This window comes from Henckelia pumila, chromosome 2 (genome assembly GCF_033568475.1).
Source record: "Henckelia pumila isolate YLH828 chromosome 2, ASM3356847v2, whole genome shotgun sequence".
NCBI classification, from domain to species: Eukaryota; Viridiplantae; Streptophyta; class Magnoliopsida; order Lamiales; family Gesneriaceae; genus Henckelia; species Henckelia pumila.
In genome coordinates, this window is record NC_133121.1 from 104,285,090 (window position 1) to 104,302,745 (window position 17,656).

At 31.0% G+C, this 17,656-nt stretch overlaps 2 protein-coding genes across 2 annotated transcripts; both read left to right on the plus strand.

Annotated features, from left to right (window-relative positions):
• Positions 1 to 463: 463 nt before the first annotated feature.
• Positions 464 to 3,007, plus strand: LOC140883188 (ribosome-binding factor PSRP1, chloroplastic). Its single transcript, XM_073289555.1, has 5 exons — positions 464 to 855; positions 1,756 to 1,899; positions 1,997 to 2,251; positions 2,458 to 2,566; positions 2,651 to 3,007. Exons 1-5 carry the CDS (start codon positions 580 to 582, stop codon positions 2,764 to 2,766), a joined length of 900 nt encoding a protein of 299 aa, XP_073145656.1. The 5' UTR covers positions 464 to 579; the 3' UTR covers positions 2,767 to 3,007.
• Positions 3,008 to 13,183: 10,176 nt separating this feature from the next.
• LOC140879941 (polyadenylate-binding protein-interacting protein 12-like) lies at positions 13,184 to 16,737 on the plus strand. The gene is made up of 11 exons (XM_073283933.1): positions 13,184 to 13,361; positions 13,490 to 13,957; positions 14,353 to 14,463; positions 14,815 to 14,859; positions 14,966 to 15,038; positions 15,122 to 15,234; positions 15,322 to 15,381; positions 15,464 to 15,511; positions 15,595 to 15,663; positions 16,316 to 16,377; positions 16,563 to 16,737. The coding sequence occupies exons 2-11, from the start codon at positions 13,541 to 13,543 to the stop codon at positions 16,603 to 16,605; spliced, it is 1,041 nt and encodes a 346-aa protein (XP_073140034.1). The 5' UTR covers positions 13,184 to 13,361; positions 13,490 to 13,540; the 3' UTR covers positions 16,606 to 16,737.
• Positions 16,738 to 17,656: the final 919 nt, after the last annotated feature.

Genomic DNA, 17,656 nt, shown 5'->3' on the forward strand with positions numbered 1-17,656 from the left:
TCTCTCTCCCACCTTCCCACGTCTCCACAACAACTTTTTTCCACAAAGTAGAAAAGAATTCAATCGTCCAATTCTGAAAGTCAAAATATCAAGCAAAGATAGAAAGTTTATTCTCCAATGCAAGGGTGTGTTGCTACTGTTTTTTTTTTCTTTCCCATATCTCAATCAAATTTTTATGCTTCATTATAGTGAATTTATTTGATTCTTATCATCTATATAAATTTTTTTTCTACAATTGATACTATCACATTTTATTAGTTACACACGCCACTGTAGCTAGTAACTATAATAAAAATAAACGTCATTCCACCAAAAATACACGAGGATAAGTACCATTCGGCCACTGTCATTCACTCTTATCCAATTAATGAGCTGGACTTCACGGTGGGCCTCTATTCTGGGCCCAAACAAGAGGCCCACCTCGGCGTCGGGAATCAAATTAATTAAATCCTGTCACGTGTCTGGATAATAGATCAATCCGTCTCCCACATTCCGACTCGGAGATTCTACTGTTTTTTTGCGAGAAATTCACTCGATATTTTTCAACTATTTTCAAGAAATCTGTGCAAGTTCGGTGAAATGGCCACGCCCTTTGCAGCTCCTTGTGTGCAGAAAAGCTTTAATCCTCTTCACGTTGCTTGCTGCACCACCACTTCATCTTCTGGCTGGTTATCTTCGAACAATTCTCACCCAGTGGCAATATCTTCGGGAAACTCTTGCCTTTTGGGAACGGGCCTCCGGGCATATGAGATGGTTTTTGTCAAAGGTGTTGGCAAACGATCTAGTGGAGTTCGAATGTCGTGGGATGGTTCTTTGTCTTCTGTCAAATTGATTATTCAAGGCAAAAACTTGGAGGTACCCTTTTGTTATTTGGACTTCGGAAGAATAGTTTCTTGAACTATTTGCCTGTTGATTTGGAGAAGGTGAGAAAATGTGGATAAAATAATGAGTTTGTGTTTGATTTATTTCCTTTCATCTTGTTTCTCCTTGTTGGAGAGAAGAATAATAAAATACAGAGACTGTGAAAGTGCTTAAGTGGTATAGATTATTCATTTCTTTTGTGTTTCATTCACGTGGCATGATTTATAGATGTTTTCTGTCTTGTATTTTTTGGATTTGGTCTCTTTTCTTTCCTTTAGTCTCTTCTTTTGGGGCCTAATATGTTTACTGTTGCATTCATACCAAATACTGGCCCCCTCAATGTCAATAACTATGAGAACCAAAGGCTGCTGTGGGTAGTTTTGTAGCATGGAAAGTGAATTTTTGAGGAAAGAGGAAATAAGCAATTAATAGGAAAACCGAACTTATTGTGTTATTTTGCAATGTATCAAGGGAATTATGTATAAAACATCTGATCCAGTGATATTCCTTTAATTGTGGCCGGCAACCTATATTAGCTTAAGTCTATTGATGTCTAAATTGTTCGAATCAATATTGCGGATCCTCGCATTGGTGTTCGTATTATGCTGGTTTGACTATGATATTCATTTGGCCACTTGGGTGGGAGTTACAATTACTAACAAACTACTGAAGTATAAAGAGTTTTGAAATTTTGAATGAGGGACGAAGTGATCACCTCCTCCTAGTTTGCCTTTTCTTCTGTTTTGCATCCTCATTGAATGATCACAGGATATATGCTTGATCTTTTGACTTTTTAACCTTGTAAATTGTAGCAGTTTCTTTCTTCTTCTTTTTTTTTTCCTGTTTTATTTTATGACTTGAAGATATTAAACTCAAGACTTTGTGCTGATGCAGTTGACTCCAGCGGTGAAGAGCCACGTGGAAGATAAGTTGGGCAAGGCGGTTCAAAAGCATAGCCATCTTGTGAGGGAGGTAGATGTTAGATTGTCTCTTCGAGGAGGAGAGGTTGGAAAAGGCCCTAAATCAAGAAGATGTGAGGTGTGTTCTCTGTTCAATATTCGAACGAAACATGTTACACATGCATGGATTTTGGATTACTTTAATTTGGCATCCTTGACAAGTGGCTTAAATTTAGGTGACATTGTTTTCGAAAAAACATGGAGTGATTCGAGCAGAGGAAGATTCTGAGTCACTTTACGGAAGTATAGATTTGGTTTCTTCTATGATACAAAGGAAGTTAAGGAAGATTAAGGAGAAAGACTCTGACCATGGCCGTCATATGAAGGGTTTTGATAGGCAGAAGGTCAGGGATCCTGACGTGCCTGAAGTTGCCGAGGACTTGGAGGCCCTTCCTCAAGAAGGAGATGAACAAGTAGACATCATCGACGAGGTTTTTAATCCAACCACCAGTTTGTGCATATTTCAATGTTATCTTGTTGTTTTGTGTTCCCTTTTAGCCTCCAAGAGTGGAAGCTTTTGTATCGTTCAACAGTTTGACTTGATTCCATTTGATTGCCAAGAAGGGTTTGAATAGTAACCTTTGTTGAAATACGGCATTTTTAGTCTCAATCTCTCATTCTTGGCTTTGTATTGCAGATTGTTCGTACAAAGTATTTTGACATGCCGCCGTTAACTGTCATGGAGGCAGTTGAGCAACTCGAAAATGTGAACCATGACTTCTATGGTTTTCGAAATGAGGAAACTGGTACGTTCCTACCAATCATCTCACACTTTTAAACTGTCTCCAAGTGACCAAGTCGCTATATCAGCTCATTCTACTCCCTTTCAGGTGAGATTAACATAGTTTACAAAAGGAAAGCCGGAGGTTACGGTCTCATTATCCCCAAACGAAATGGTGAAACGCAGCAGCTGGAGACTGTCGTGGTTGAATCAGCTGTAAATTGACCCTCGGTGATACGAAAGCCGCCTTTTCTTATGGCGTAGGCGTTTCTTGGAAATGATGGATAAAATCTTTCGAAATGGCTACTGTGAAGTTGATGAGTACTAGAACTGTCTGAGAAGATGTTTTTATCACGAATCCACCTGATTTTTGGTCTGGCTTGTAACTTTACTCTCTCCAAAAATAGTGAATTCATGGCTTTTAAATTGAAAGTGCAAAGTTTGATCCATCATATTTTGATATTCATCTTCATCCTCAGATGAGAATACGTTATAGGTGTGTATTGTTGAAACTTGAAAGTATAAAATGGGAAGAGACGTGGATTTCCATTTGAATTTTGGGATGGCATGATGAGAAAGAGAAGAAAAGAATCAACAAATATGTCAATTTTTTAAAAAATATATATAAAAGATTTGTGTGATCTAATTATATTAGAATCAATGTTCTAAAAGGCGGCATTTAGGCCCGCCTAGGCGATGGGTTTTTGCCACTGCCTCGCTTTGTTGCATGCTAGGCAACGACTCTAGGCGTCGTCCGCCTAATCTCCTGCCTAGACTGTTTGGGCGTCGTCCGCCTAATCTCCTGCCTAGACCATTTGGGCGTCGTCTAGGCGAGCATAAATACGCCTAGATAGGCAGAAATCTGTCTATGTAGTTGCTATTTTTTATTTAAAAAAATTAAAAATAAAAAACTAAAAACTATAAATGAGACGCAATGCGATAAACAAATATAGAATGAATGAATAATCAAGTAAAAAATTAAATCTCATTTTAATTTGTGTTTAGAATTTTACTTTGTTCGGTCTCATTAATTTTGTGTGGAGAGTGGTGCCATCTAATGGCAGCATCATATGATCATAATATAACAGCTTATCCAAATCGTTTGATCATAATAATTCTGTACAATACACGTTTTCTTTCTGCTACTTTGAAATATCAACTCGAAAACGATGCCTACGCTCCCAACCAATTTTTTTCCCCTCGATTCAAAAGATTGACTATATTAATCCTTTTTTTTCTATCTTCTAAATATCAATTGACCAATCAAATCTTTTCTGAACAAACATTTTTTACAAAAAAATAAATAAAAATGGGTTTTAAAGAAGAAACATATATTGTGTGTATAATAAATGTTACACATGGTTACAATAGGTGCAAACGAACCGAACATGTTCGTGAGCTTTACGAGTCCGCTCGATAAATATTTGATTCGTATTCGAGCTTATCGAACTCAAGCCGAATTCGAACATGTTCGAACTTTTTTTCGAGTCGAGCTCGAGCCGAAATTACTCTGTTCGATAGTTCGCGAATAGTGCGCGAGCCTTAATATTTAATTAATATAATATAATTATATAATAATATATATACATTTCGAGCTTTCGAACCATAATATCCGAATAGTTCACGAATAGGTTCGAATATTTCGAACCGAACTCGAACTTCATTTCGAGCCGAACTCGAGCCAAAATATTTGAAATTATCGAACTTCGAATCGAGCTCGAACTCGAATATACTCTTATCGAGCCGAATTCGAACCTTAAAATTTTACCATTATTCGGCTCGATTCGGTTCGTTTGCACGCTTAGGTTACATATTGACTGTGTTTGGTTACGAAAGTCAACCAAAGGTCTTAAAAATTTATGCTTTTGTTTTTAAAAAAATAAAAACACTTAATAAAGTTGGACATTTTAAAGTGTTTTTTTAAGTTACAAGTTTTTATATCCAAACTGACTCATCCGAGTTTTAGTAGTCGGGGACAAGTTGAGCATCATTGGTTGGGCAGCTGAAAATTTATATATATATATATATATTACATGACTGATGGACTCAAAGACAGGGTTGGATGCTAGCTTTTGTTTTATTTATAAAGTAGTCTGCATAAGAGAATGGATTCTTCTCGTTAATTTCGTTATGCTTAACTTGGTTACGTTACGTTACGTGACTCATAATCAAAGTTTCAAATATTAATTAATATTTTTCAAGAAACAAAACATGCATCAAAGAGAAATGGTTAACATGCACAATTGATCAATACATATATTCGTGCATGAAAATTAAAGGGAATTAAATCAATAAGGGAGAATGGTCTCGAAACAATGGACACCATCGAGCTCCGGCGCGAACCTCGGCCTCCTGCGTACTTCCGGCTTCTCCGATTTGTTTTTAGTAGCCTCTTTCTTCTCCTTGTAATATTCGTTGGTTAATCTCACAGCAGCAGCGTTCGATGATTGCTCTAATTGGATTTCAATTTTGGAAGGAGCCGAAGCCAAATAACCGGCCACAGTATTGCCGAATGAACTGAAAATCGATGAAATCGCCATTAAGAAGAGAACTCTGCTCAAGAAATTTAAAGAACTTAATTCTAGTTTAATTTGTTGGGGAAGATGTTTTTATCTGTTAAGGAAGAGTGGGGGGATTTATATAGAGGGAAATACTCGTTATTTATTTATTTGGCAAAAATAAAAATAAAAAAAGAAAAATTCTTTTAATACGAATGAATATATGAGTGGTGCGTCGGGGAAGCATCCATTTTAAAGTTATTAAAACGTGGACGGATTTTTCTTTCTCTGTTTGAAGGGAGAGGTTTGACGTTGATGGGTCGATTTGACGACGGAGTCAGGATTAAAAATTACTTAGGCCATCTCCAACTCATTACGCTATCTTGGTGTCACACTAACTTCAAGATAGTGTAATTCCTACACCAAATACAAAATTCATCTCCAACCCATTCACTCTAAATACTACACTAAAAAGAATATTCTTGGAATATTCTCTATTATTTTATTCACATAAATTAATTTATTCCACTAAATATTTTTAAACACAATAATTAAATATCATTAATATTTAAAATAATAATTTATAAATAAATATTCATTAGAAATATTAATGAATTAAAAAATTTAACTAAATATATTTTAAGAATTATTTTAAAAATTTTAATTTTATTTGTTTTAATATGTCCGTCCTACTAAACATAGTAGGACGCCTTTATAATTTCAGTCTTTTTAAACAAATTTCTGTTTATTTAAAATGTATCATAACATTTTTTATGTAAGATTTTAATTAATATTTATATTACAATATTATTTTTTTTATAATTAAAAACATAAATTTAGTTATTTATTACATAAATAAAGTTTTTAACTAATTTATTTCATAAAATATTTATAATTTATAAATTTATTATTATTTTATTAATTAATATAATATTATAAAAAAACAATTAAGTGATGTAATTATCTATAAAAAAATTTAAAAAATTGTACATTTATTAAAAATATAATCTGATTATTGAAATTTTAAATCAAAATATCTTAAAATAAACCATTACAACAAATATATTAAATTTAAAGATATGAAAATTTAAAAGAAAAAAGATTAAAAAAAATCAAACGTATACAATTACAAAAAAAAGTAAAAAAAATTTAAAAGAAAAAAAAAATCCTACGCTATTGCTACAGTGTTGCACCAAATTTGGTGCAACACTGTAGCATTCCTCCAACATAGCGCTAAGTATAGCGCTGGGTTGGAGGAATGAACCCAACACCAAATTGGCGTTTTACACCAATTTGGTGTTGGGTTGGAGAAGCCCTTATAGCTAGGATTGATTTGTCCAACATTAAATTATAAATTATATAATAAATTAAATAAAAAATCGATATATGTTATTTTGTTTAAAAATTATATTGATGGGTTTTTTCCTCTTAATTTTATGATCTTTCCAGCTGTAAGTTCAAAAAAAAATTAACAAATAATTATTTTTCAAATTTCACAATTATTCAAGTTTCGGTTTTTTTAACTAAAAAATCGCAATACAACTCCAGTAATAATTTTATATCAATATTCTCAAATATCGCAATCAATAGATTATTTTCTCAAAATTCACAATAATATATTTTTAGACTAAAAATTCAAACTCGAAAATTTATAAATACACCACATTATATTTAAAAAAAAACAAAAACATTGTGTTCCGAAAAGTGTAAAAAATGAATCAGATATATATTTAAATAATCTAAAATTTAAAATCTTCTTTTATTTAAAATAATATTTGTTAATTTATAATTGGTTGGTAGCTTAAAACCTTAAGTTAATAAATCAAATAAAATAAAATAAAAGCCTCAGCAAGTAAATTTAAGGAGATTTCGGTCAAATTATGTGAATAAATTGATAGAAAAACTAACAAATAAATGTTTTAAGATAGGGTGTATTCAACTTGAAATTTGAAAATTAAATGGTTTATTAGCATATTAATTTAATTTAAAGAATTTTATATTTCTTTTGCAAATGATGGAGGGGCTAGAAAAATTTTAAAATTTTAACATGGGGATGCAAAACACAAAATAAAAAAATCAACACTAATTTTTTTATTAAAAAAAAATAGATGGGGCTGGAGCCCCGGCCACCCTAGCCCAAGGGTGGCTCCGCCCCTGACTTGATGCATATATTGAGTAAAAAATATCATAAAATTAATAGTTTGATGATTTTATAGTATTTTTTTTGTTTAAATGTTATATTAAACCCGTAATAACTATCCGCTCTATTGATATATGGTGTTCGAGTCTCGATTAATTTATAGTTTGATACTTGAAACTAATTAATTGTAATAAATTATTTGATGGGATGATTGAATTATATAATGTGTGATTGATTGGCTGATTCGTCTTATATTTGATCTGATGATATTATATATATATAAAAACTTATTTTCTTTTTATATCTAGATTTCTGAAATTACATTTAATCGAATTTAGAACAATAATTTTTTTGGGGATTTATCAATCTACTATTAGTGATTTAAAAAATGAGTATTTTATTATTTAACTCATTAAATCGTGGCATTATTGTTTTTTGACAATGTAATGAGTGTGTTTCCTCATGCTTAGGTCTATTCTGACTATTTTCATGTGTAGTTTAAATTGTCAATTTGAGAAGACATTTAATTAAATTATATATATCTTGTTTTCGAAATAAATAGTTATTTTCGCACTTCGAAATATTCTTCCGTGCATAATGGGAGTTCGAAAAATTATTAATTTTTTTTATTTTATAAATAAATCGGGTCGAATCGTTTCATGAAGAGATATGTATCTATTATTATTTAGTTCGTTCACGATGGGAGTTTGATTAAATAATTATCATTGTTTTCTCATATATGAATCAAATTTTTAAGCGTTATTTTTGATTTTGATTTTCTCGTCATGTATTAGTAAACTTACCAATTATTTTTTTGGCATTATTATATTATCATCGTTAAATATTTATCAATAGCTATATCTATATAACCACATAATAACTATGGACATATTTTGTTCATGTGAATTAGGTTTTGACTTCCTTTATCATTATTATTTTTTCTTTTTTTCCTATGTTTGACTACTTCGATTTTTTTATTTATTTTTTAAAAATGATTGCCCATTTTGATTTTGAATGTGCAAATGAACAACATTTTTAATTTTATATCTAGATTTCTGAAATTACATTTAATCGAATTTAGTACACAATAATTTTCTTTGGGATTTATCAATCTACTATTAGTGATTTAAAAAATGAGTAGTACTTTATTATTTAACTCATTAAATCGTGGAATTATTGTTTTTTGACAATGTAATGAGTGTGATTCTCATGCTTATGTCTGTCTGACTATTTTCATATGTGTAATTTAAATTGTAAATTTCAGAAGACATTTAATTAAATTATATATATCTTGTCTTCGAAATAAATAGTTATTTTTGCACTTCGAAAAATTCTTCCGTGCAAGCTTTTATTTTGAAATAACCTTTTTCAAATAATCCCGAAATTATTATATATTAAAAAATATCCCGAAATCCAACTTTAGGTTATGTTTGGATTTATTTTAGATATTCATTCTTCAAATAACCTTAAATTTGACTATAGGTTACGAATCACCTTCTCGACCTGACATATTAAAAAGTATTAATTTTTTTTTATTTTATAGATAAATCGGGTCGAATTGTCTCATGATGAAATATGTATCTAATATTATTTAGTTCGTTCATAATGGGAGTTTGATTAAATATTTATCATCATTTTCTCATAGATGAATCAAATTTTTAAGCGTTATTTTGATTCTGATTTTCTCGTCATGTATTAGTAAACTTACCAATTGTTTTTTCGAAATATTATTATATTATCATCGTTAAATATTTATCAATAGCTATATCTATATAACCACAAAATCTCATTAACCATGGACATATTTTGTCCATGTGAATTAGGTTTTGACTTCCTTTATTATTTATTTTTCTTCCTTTTTTCTATGTTTGACTACTTTGATTTTTATATTTATTTTTTAAAAAATGATTGTCCATTTTGAATTTGAATGTCCAAAATGAACAACGTTTTTAATTTTATATCTAGATTTCTGAAATTACATTTAATCGAATTTAGTACACAATATTTTTTTTTTGGATTTATCAATCTACTATTAGTGATTTAAAAAACGAGTACTTTATTATTTAACTGATCATTAAATCGTGGCATTATTGTTTTTTGACAATGTAATGAGTGTGATTCTCATGTTTAGGTCTATCTGACTATTTTCACATGTGTAGTTTAAATTTTCAATTTGAGAAGACATTTAATTAAATTATATATATCTTTTCTTCGAAATAAATAGTTATTTTCGCACTTCGAAAATTTCATCCGTGCAAGGTTTTATTTTGAAACAACCTTTTTCAAATAATCCCGAAATTATTATAAATTAAAATAATATCCTGAAATCCAACTTTAGGTTATGTTTGGATTTATTATAGATATCCATTCTTCAAATAACCTTAAATCCGACTATAGGTTACGGATCACCTTCTCGACCTGACATATTAAAAAGTATTAATTTTTTTATTTTATAGATAAATCGGATCGAATCATCTCATGACGAGATATATATCTATTATCATTTAATTCCTTCACGATGGGAGTTTGATTAAATATGTATCATCATTTTCTCATATATGAATCAAATTTTTTAACGTTATTCTGATTCTGATTTTCTCGTCATGTATTAGTAAATTTATCAATTGTTTTTTGGCATTATTAATTATAATCGTTAAATATTTATCAATAGCTATATCTATATAACTACAGAATCTCATTAACCATGGACATATTTTGTCCATGTGAATTAGGTTTTGACTTTCTTTATTATTAATTTTTCTTCCTTTTTTCCTATGTTTGACTACTTCGATTTTTATATTTATTTTTTTTAAAATGATTGCCCATTTTGATTTTGAATGTCCAAAATGAACAACATTTTTAATTTTATATCTAGATTTTTGAAATTACATTTAATCGAATTTAGTACACAATAATTTTCTTTGGGATTTATCAATCTACTATTAGTGATTTAAAAAACGAGTATTTTATTATTTAACTCATTAAATCGTGATATTATTGTATTTTGACAATGTAATGAGTGTGATTCTCATGCTTATGTCTATCTGATTATTTTCATATGTGTAATTTAAATTGTCAATTTGAGAAGACATTTAATTAAATTATATATATCTTGTCATCGAAATAAATAGTTATTTTCGCACTTCGAAAAATTCTTCCGTGCAAGGTTTTATTTTGAAATAACCTTTTTCAAATAATCCCGAAATGATTATATATTAAAAAAATATCCCGAAATCCAACTTTAGGTTATGTTTGGATTTATTTTAGATATTCATTCATCAAATAACTTAAATCCGACTATAGGTTACAGATCACTTTCTCGACCTGACATATTAAAAAGTATTAATTTTTTTTATTTTATAGATTAATCGGGTCGAGTCGTCTCATGACGAGATATGTATCTATTATCATTTAGTTCGTTCATAATGAGAGTTTGATTAAATATTTATTATCATTTTCTCATAGACGAATCAAAATTTTTAACGTTATTTTGATTCTGATTTTCTCGTCATGTATTAGTAAACTTACCAATTGTTTTTTCGGCATATTATTATATTATCATCGTTAAATATTTATCAATAGCTATATCTATATAACCACAAAATCTCATTAACCATGGACATATTTTGTCCATGTGAATTAGGTTTTGACTTCCTTTATTATTATTATTATTATTATTTTTCTTTTTCTTTTTTCATATGTTTGACTACTTCGATTTTTATATTTATTTTTTTTAAAATGATTTCCCATTCTGATATTAATTGTCCAAAATGAACAACATTTTTAATTTTATATCTAGATTTCTGAAATTACATTTAATCGAATTTAGTACACAATAATTTTCTTTGGGATTTATCAATCTACTATTAGTTATTTAAAAAACGAGTATTTTATTATTTAACTCATTAAATCGTGGCATTATTATTTTTTGACAATGTAATGAGTGTGATTTTCATTCATAGGTCTATATGACTATTTTCATATGAGTAATTTAAATTGTCAATTTGAGAAGACATTTATTTTTATTTTTTAGGAAAAAATTATCATTGATAAATAAAGGAATTACAATCTTCATACAAAACTTCAAAAATAAATTCTGGAGGTGAGTTTTAGAATGTGGGACTAGCATGAAAACAAGATACCTTAGCGAAGTTATGAGCAACCTTGTTTGCTTTTCTACGAGTGAAACAGATCTTGAATGATGGTCTTTGGCTAAGAAGTTCACGACACATTGAAATAATGACACCAAATTCCGACTATAGGTTACGGATCACGCACCTTCTCGACCTGGATAATCACCTTCTCGACCTGACATATTAATTAATTTTTTTTTTATTTTATAGATAAATTGGGTCGAATCGTCACACGAGGGATCTATCTATTATCATTTAGTTCGTTCATAATGGGAGTTTGATTAAATATTTATCATCATTTTCTCATAGATGAATCAAATTTTTTAACGTTATTCTGGTTCTGATTTTTTTGTCATGTATTGGTAAACTTACTAATTGTTTTTTCGGCATTATTATATTATCATCGTTAAATATTTATCAATAGCTATATCTATATAACCGAATCTCATTAACCATGGACATATTTTTTCCATGTGAATTAGGTTTCGACTTCCTTTATTATTATTATTATTTTTTCTTTTTTCCTATGTTCGATTACTTCGATTTTTATATATATTTTTAAATGATTGCCCATTTTGATTTTGAATGTCCAAAATGAGCAACATTTTTAAAGTGCTCCATTAGGGGTCTTTTTCGTTTTTTTAATGATTTTCTAATCACTAAGCTAACCAAATACACCCCTTGGTTAATGGATCAATATTCAATAACTTTGTTTTGAAGAAAATTAATCAATAGCTTCAAAAAAAAAGAAAATAAAATTAATCAATAATTTAGATAATTAATTAGATGAATAAATGGGCTTTGTGGTAGGTTTCTCATTGGGCCTTTTATTATTTCCGTCTGCAATCAGACCCATACACAATGGATGATCCAACAACCAACAATATAAAATAAAAACATGCATCACATATCCATCTCATGTCATATAAACTCGGTCGATTACGTTATATTATATTAATTTTCAGGGGACATTATATTATATTATATACAATATTTATAAAAATTTATTTATTTATTGCTTAAAAGTATAGAACAAGCAACTCAATCATTATTGACACCAAAGCATGTAAAACTAAATGTTATTTTTAATCAATCAAACGAAACAGATTTCAGTCTTTGATCGATGAATAAAATAGTTCGACATCTTTTTACATGCTTAAAATCACAAATACAAGCAAATGATTATATATCGACTGAAAAAATCATACTATAACGGGAATTTGACTAAAAGAAACATAAATGAAATATCATGAATTTAATTGAACTTGAGAGAATATTTGGAGTTGTTTGGAGTTGTTTGGAGTCTCTAGATGTAATCCTTGGTTTTCCTCATTCGTGTTCAATTCCTTCCAACGGTTCCTCCCAACCGCTACACCGCGTCTTTAATTTCGTATTGGGATTTGATAGTAAGCAATTATGAATTTTTTTTCCATAAGTTTGTGAAAGAAAAAATCATAATCACTTATTTTCAAAGTTAAAAAAACTACTTTAGAGTATATCCAAACGTACTATCAATAAAATATTTAGAATATGTACGTGGAAATTGAGAATAACTTAAAACAATTTTTTTGCAAACACCATCGGTGACCGAGATTATATTAGAGTTGGTACAACATAGTCACATTTTTTTTTTAAAAAAAAAATGAATAAATAAAAAGCAACAGCAGCACATTTACCACGTTTGAATGTCCATTTTATCATATTTTCAGGCGATGTGATCAAGAAATACAATTGATTAAATATAATCTGATACAAATAATAATAATAATAATAATAATAATAATAATAATAATAATAATAATAACGGAAAATACAAAGAAAGAAAATGGTAACCTTCATTATTTCTCTGTAATTGCCGAATAACTCTTTCTCCTCTTTTGTACATAGACACATACTTTACACTTTCCAGTAACATTTCCTTTACCCTAAAAATAGAGTGGAAAAATTTGCTCGTCCCACTCTCTGCTCCTCCTCTCCTTTCTATCCTTCCGATTCTTTGATAATTTTTGTTTTTGATCGAGGTGTTTCCGTCCAGACCCATTTCATCAGGTGAAAAAGCTTGATTTTTTTTTTGTTTTTTATTTTTGTAAAAAAAAAAAGAAGGGAATTTTCAGCTTTGATCCATTCATATAGTGGATTGGTTTCTGGGTTTCTATGATTTTGTTGTTTGCTGACAGACCCACGTCCGCAATAATCACGAAAAGGAAGCAAATAAAATAATACTGATCATGGCGGTGGTGGATAGTGCTGGAGGTAACGTGATTCCGACATCGAATAGGGGCGACGCTGCGGTGGATCACCATCGTCGCTACCAACAGCAGCACCACATCAACGGAAATGAACTCTCGAGAGGACATGGAGAAATCAAGATGAACGGCGAGGATGATGAGGGGGAAGGGTTTAAGAAAGAGATTAGAGATTTAGAGGAAATGCTGTCTAAATTGAATCCCATGGCTGAAGAATTTGTTCCGCCGTCTCTGGCCGCTGTTGGGGGCGGTGGGAATCACATGCTGTTTTTCCCGCCTGCATATGCTGAAGCGGCGACGGCTGCAGTAGCTGGGCACTTTGGAAACAACGCCAACAGTTTTGTAATACCGCAGCTTGTTAATTACGGAGTCGCAACTAGAAATTCTTTTAGAAGAAAGGTTCGTTTTTTTTATTTTTTAAAAGAAAATGGTTTTTGTATCGAGTTCAATCCGATGAATCTTATTATCTTGTTCTTGTGTCATAGATTCTCGTGTTTTATCTTTATTTTGGTTCAAAGGGTGAGTTGGAACTTAATCTAAGGTTGGAAATACTTACCCTCTTCATTTCTATTCAGTTTCAGTGACATCCTTCCTTGATTGCTGCTCATTTTTGTTTTGCTTCAATAGAAATGAAATCAGAAATGGTAAAAGTTCGGTGCATTTGGATTAAGAGGTTAAAAAGTTGGGTTCATTTAGGAATAGAGAAGGGAAAATTAGATTTTGGTTTTTATTATTTTCGGCCACTTTTATCGTATCAAGATTTGTGGAAATAATCGCCGCATTGCTATGTACAGAAGAAAAGCGGCTACGAGCAGGGTAGGCGGAGGATGAATAGCCGAACAAGCATGGCTCAAAGAGAAGACGTAATTAGAAGGACGGTTTATGTATCTGACATCGATCACCAGGTTATGAAAATTCGGCCATTGATGGTGGAGCCAGAGATGGCTGTGCCCTCCCCCCCTTCTTTTTATGTATTTAACAGACATGTAGAAATTAGATCTCTCTCCCTAAGGGCATCCACGATGGGATAATGTGGCAAGGACGGGAACCTCCCTCCCATTGTGGGAAGGAACTCCCTCTGCCACATGATGGGAGCACTCCCCATGTTGGAAAGCTCCCTCCCATTTTCGAGTTTAGTTTTTCCCACGACAAAAAAAAAATCTGGTTCTGCAACTCATTATATTGTTTTACTATACTCATTCATATTGTCAGTGTCAATTGTGTAATAAATTTGGAGTGTTTTGTTGCCAGTGCAGGTTACTGAGGAGCAACTTGCTTGTCTTTTCATAAACTGTGGACAGGTAATTATGTGCGACCATTAATCACTACGACTTTGCATTAATGCATTTGCCCACCAATACACTTGTTCATTCGTTTTTTGAGTTTCTTTTTCCGTTCGTGATGAAGGTTGTGGATTGTCGCATTTGTGGTGATCCTAATTCTGTCCTTCGTTTCGCCTTCGTTGAATTTACTGATGAGGGTATGCTTATGATCGGATCACTCACCCTCCTCTTTTTCTGAGTCCTATTCATATTAATATGTACTGTGTTGCACGGCTTGCAGAAGGGGCACATAATGCTTTGAGTTTAACCGGAACTATGCTTGGTTTTTATCCGGTGAGAATACTGCCTTCCAAAACTGCAATTGCACCTGTCAATCCGACATTCTTGCCAAGGGTGAGAATTTGTTACTTTTTTTACTTGCATCACTTTTTCAGACCAAATAACGAAACACTAATTTCATTTCCATTGCCATGACACTAGTCTGAAGATGAAAGGGAGATGTGCGCAAGAACTATTTACTGCACAAATATTGACAAAAAGGTAGCTTTGAAGTTCACCATCTGTTCGACTAGTGTTTTAAAATCTTTAATTGCAACAAATATGTATGATTTGTTTTGTCCAGGTTACTGAAGCTGATGTGAAACTTTTCTTTGAGTCCATTTGCGGAGAGGTTTGTAGCTTCTCTTATGATGGCTTGGAATCCTGTTAATGAAATTATCAATCATGTTGTAGAATGTGTGTTGGTTAATACAGGTTCTGCACTTAAGGTTGCTTGGAGACCACAGGCATTCGACTCGAATAGCTTTCGTGGAGTTTGTAAAGGTAAGAAGCACTAGTTTCTTTCTGTTCAACTTGCTTCAGGATGGTGACGCAAGCAAAATAACAGTGTCTTCTTTCTTGTAATACTTTGGGTTTCTAAACTGTAGTTTTTATCCCTGGCAATTTGGTTCTATAATTGTCAATTAATGTTTATGACATGTACCGGTGTGGCTATAGCAGCTCAATAATTTACTTGTGCAATCCATTATGGCTATGTGAATGGTGGAATCGAATCAAATTCCCTTGCCACTCCAGTGTCTGCTACTATATTTAGTTTTTATAATTTTTTATGTTCCCATTGGTAAAAGCACTATTGTATAACCTTTTAGTTCTCATTTTCATTTTATTTTATAAAATCTTCCTTACTTGAGAGTAAAATTTTCATAGTTCAAAGTGCGAACTTGAGATTCTACTGTAGGTAAGGAAGTTGTCTTTCACGACACCCTCTCCTTTCCCACATGTTTGTGCTATCTATCTACCAGCATTTGGCATTTGATTTGGGCGAAAGTTTCGAATATGGGACATTTTGTGTTGATTCTCGTTTGTGTCCACCGAGTTCTGTTTTCTGGTTCTTGAACCGTGTCTTTGGATGGCCATTTGTTTGTCTGAGCGAGTTCGGATGAAATATTTACTGTTTTTGTTGGGGATGAGACAGGCTGAAAGCGCGATTGGTGCTCTGAATTGCAGCGGTGCTGTCTTGGGATTGCTTCCGATAAGGTATGCTTTCTTTCCTACTATCGCCGCGAGGACTTTCACTCAACTACACGTACATTAATCCAGCAAGTGATTTAAACATGGGTCACCCCTTCTTGTGGGAACTCCCAAGGAGAGCAATTTCAAAAATATAATCTTTTTTTTTTTTTTTGAGTTTGTTGATGTTAATAACGATGATGTATTTGCAGGATAAGCCCATCGAAGACCCCGGTTCGACCCCGTGTTGCCTAGAAGTGTATCCCATGACTTGAGATCTCTATTACATATTTACATATGCTTTGCTTATTCCATCAACCTGGATATTTATACTTCTTGTGCTTCATGTTGAGTTTAGTAGCTTCAACTCATATTTTGTGAGTCTAATTCTTGTCATTTTACAACCCATTCATCAATTATCTCTTCATCTAATTTCCCAGTTATGAAACCATAAAACGTTTCCATTGATAAAAGCAAACGATTTAGGTGCGCCTTTCAAACGGAGCCTAGGTTTTGACATACAAGCTCATGTTGCTTTGGAAAATATAATCTTTTGAATGGTTATGCAATTCTAATGTTTAGATACAATTTAATTATTAAAAGGCATCTTTTAGTTTTCGTTTTTCGTTAGATGTTGAAATATATAAGCTCTAAGAGGGTGTTTACAAAAGCACTTTTCATTTAAAAAAAAAAAAAAACGTTTTTCTTATTCTGGCTTCAACTTTCGAACGAGCTCTAAGTTGTTTGACATCTTATATTTGTTTTTAAAAAAGTAATAGTGACTTTATTTAAAAAAAAAACGATCTTATTTTAATATTCTATTTTTTTAAAATATCATTAAATATTTTCATAAATCTTCATCATATCTTTCATCTCTTAAATATTATTTTAAAAAAATTTCTAAATCACATAAATTTTTCTAAATTAAAATATTAAAATAGTTTTATTTTTTTAATATAGATTTATTTTAAAACTATTTTCGTATATGTATAACTCGAAACATTATCTTTATATAATTATATTTTTTTGGTAATTTTGACAATAAAAAGATCTTATAATATCAAACATATCAACATATTTAAGTTGTTTAAAATCAGTTTACACAAATACTTTAACAACTTATTTTTAAAATAAGTCTTAACAGTTTATAAGTTCATAAAACAGTTTTTAAGATCTTGGAATTTATAACCTTTTTTTAATAAATTTAGTCAAATACTCTATAAATACCATCGTGACGTTGATTCTATCAAAAGCGAGAAAAATACATTTTAAGTTTAGTATTAGGCGTGAAGAAAAAAAACTTGGA

Coding starts and splice junctions, on each gene's coding strand:
- LOC140883188 (XM_073289555.1), top strand. CDS start 580: ATGGCCACGCCCTTTGCAGCTCCTTGTGTGCAGAAAAGCTTTAATCCT. Junction 856..1,755: donor TTCAAGGCAAAAACTTGGAG/GTACCCTTTTGT, acceptor GTGCTGATGCAG/TTGACTCCAGCGGTGAAGAG. Junction 2,567..2,650: donor TTTTCGAAATGAGGAAACTG/GTACGTTCCTAC, acceptor ACTCCCTTTCAG/GTGAGATTAACATAGTTTAC.
- LOC140879941 (XM_073283933.1), top strand. CDS start 13,541: ATGGCGGTGGTGGATAGTGCTGGAGGTAACGTGATTCCGACATCGAAT. Junction 13,958..14,352: donor GAAATTCTTTTAGAAGAAAG/GTTCGTTTTTTT, acceptor TGCTATGTACAG/AAGAAAAGCGGCTACGAGCA. Junction 15,664..16,315: donor CTTTCGTGGAGTTTGTAAAG/GTAAGAAGCACT, acceptor GGGATGAGACAG/GCTGAAAGCGCGATTGGTGC.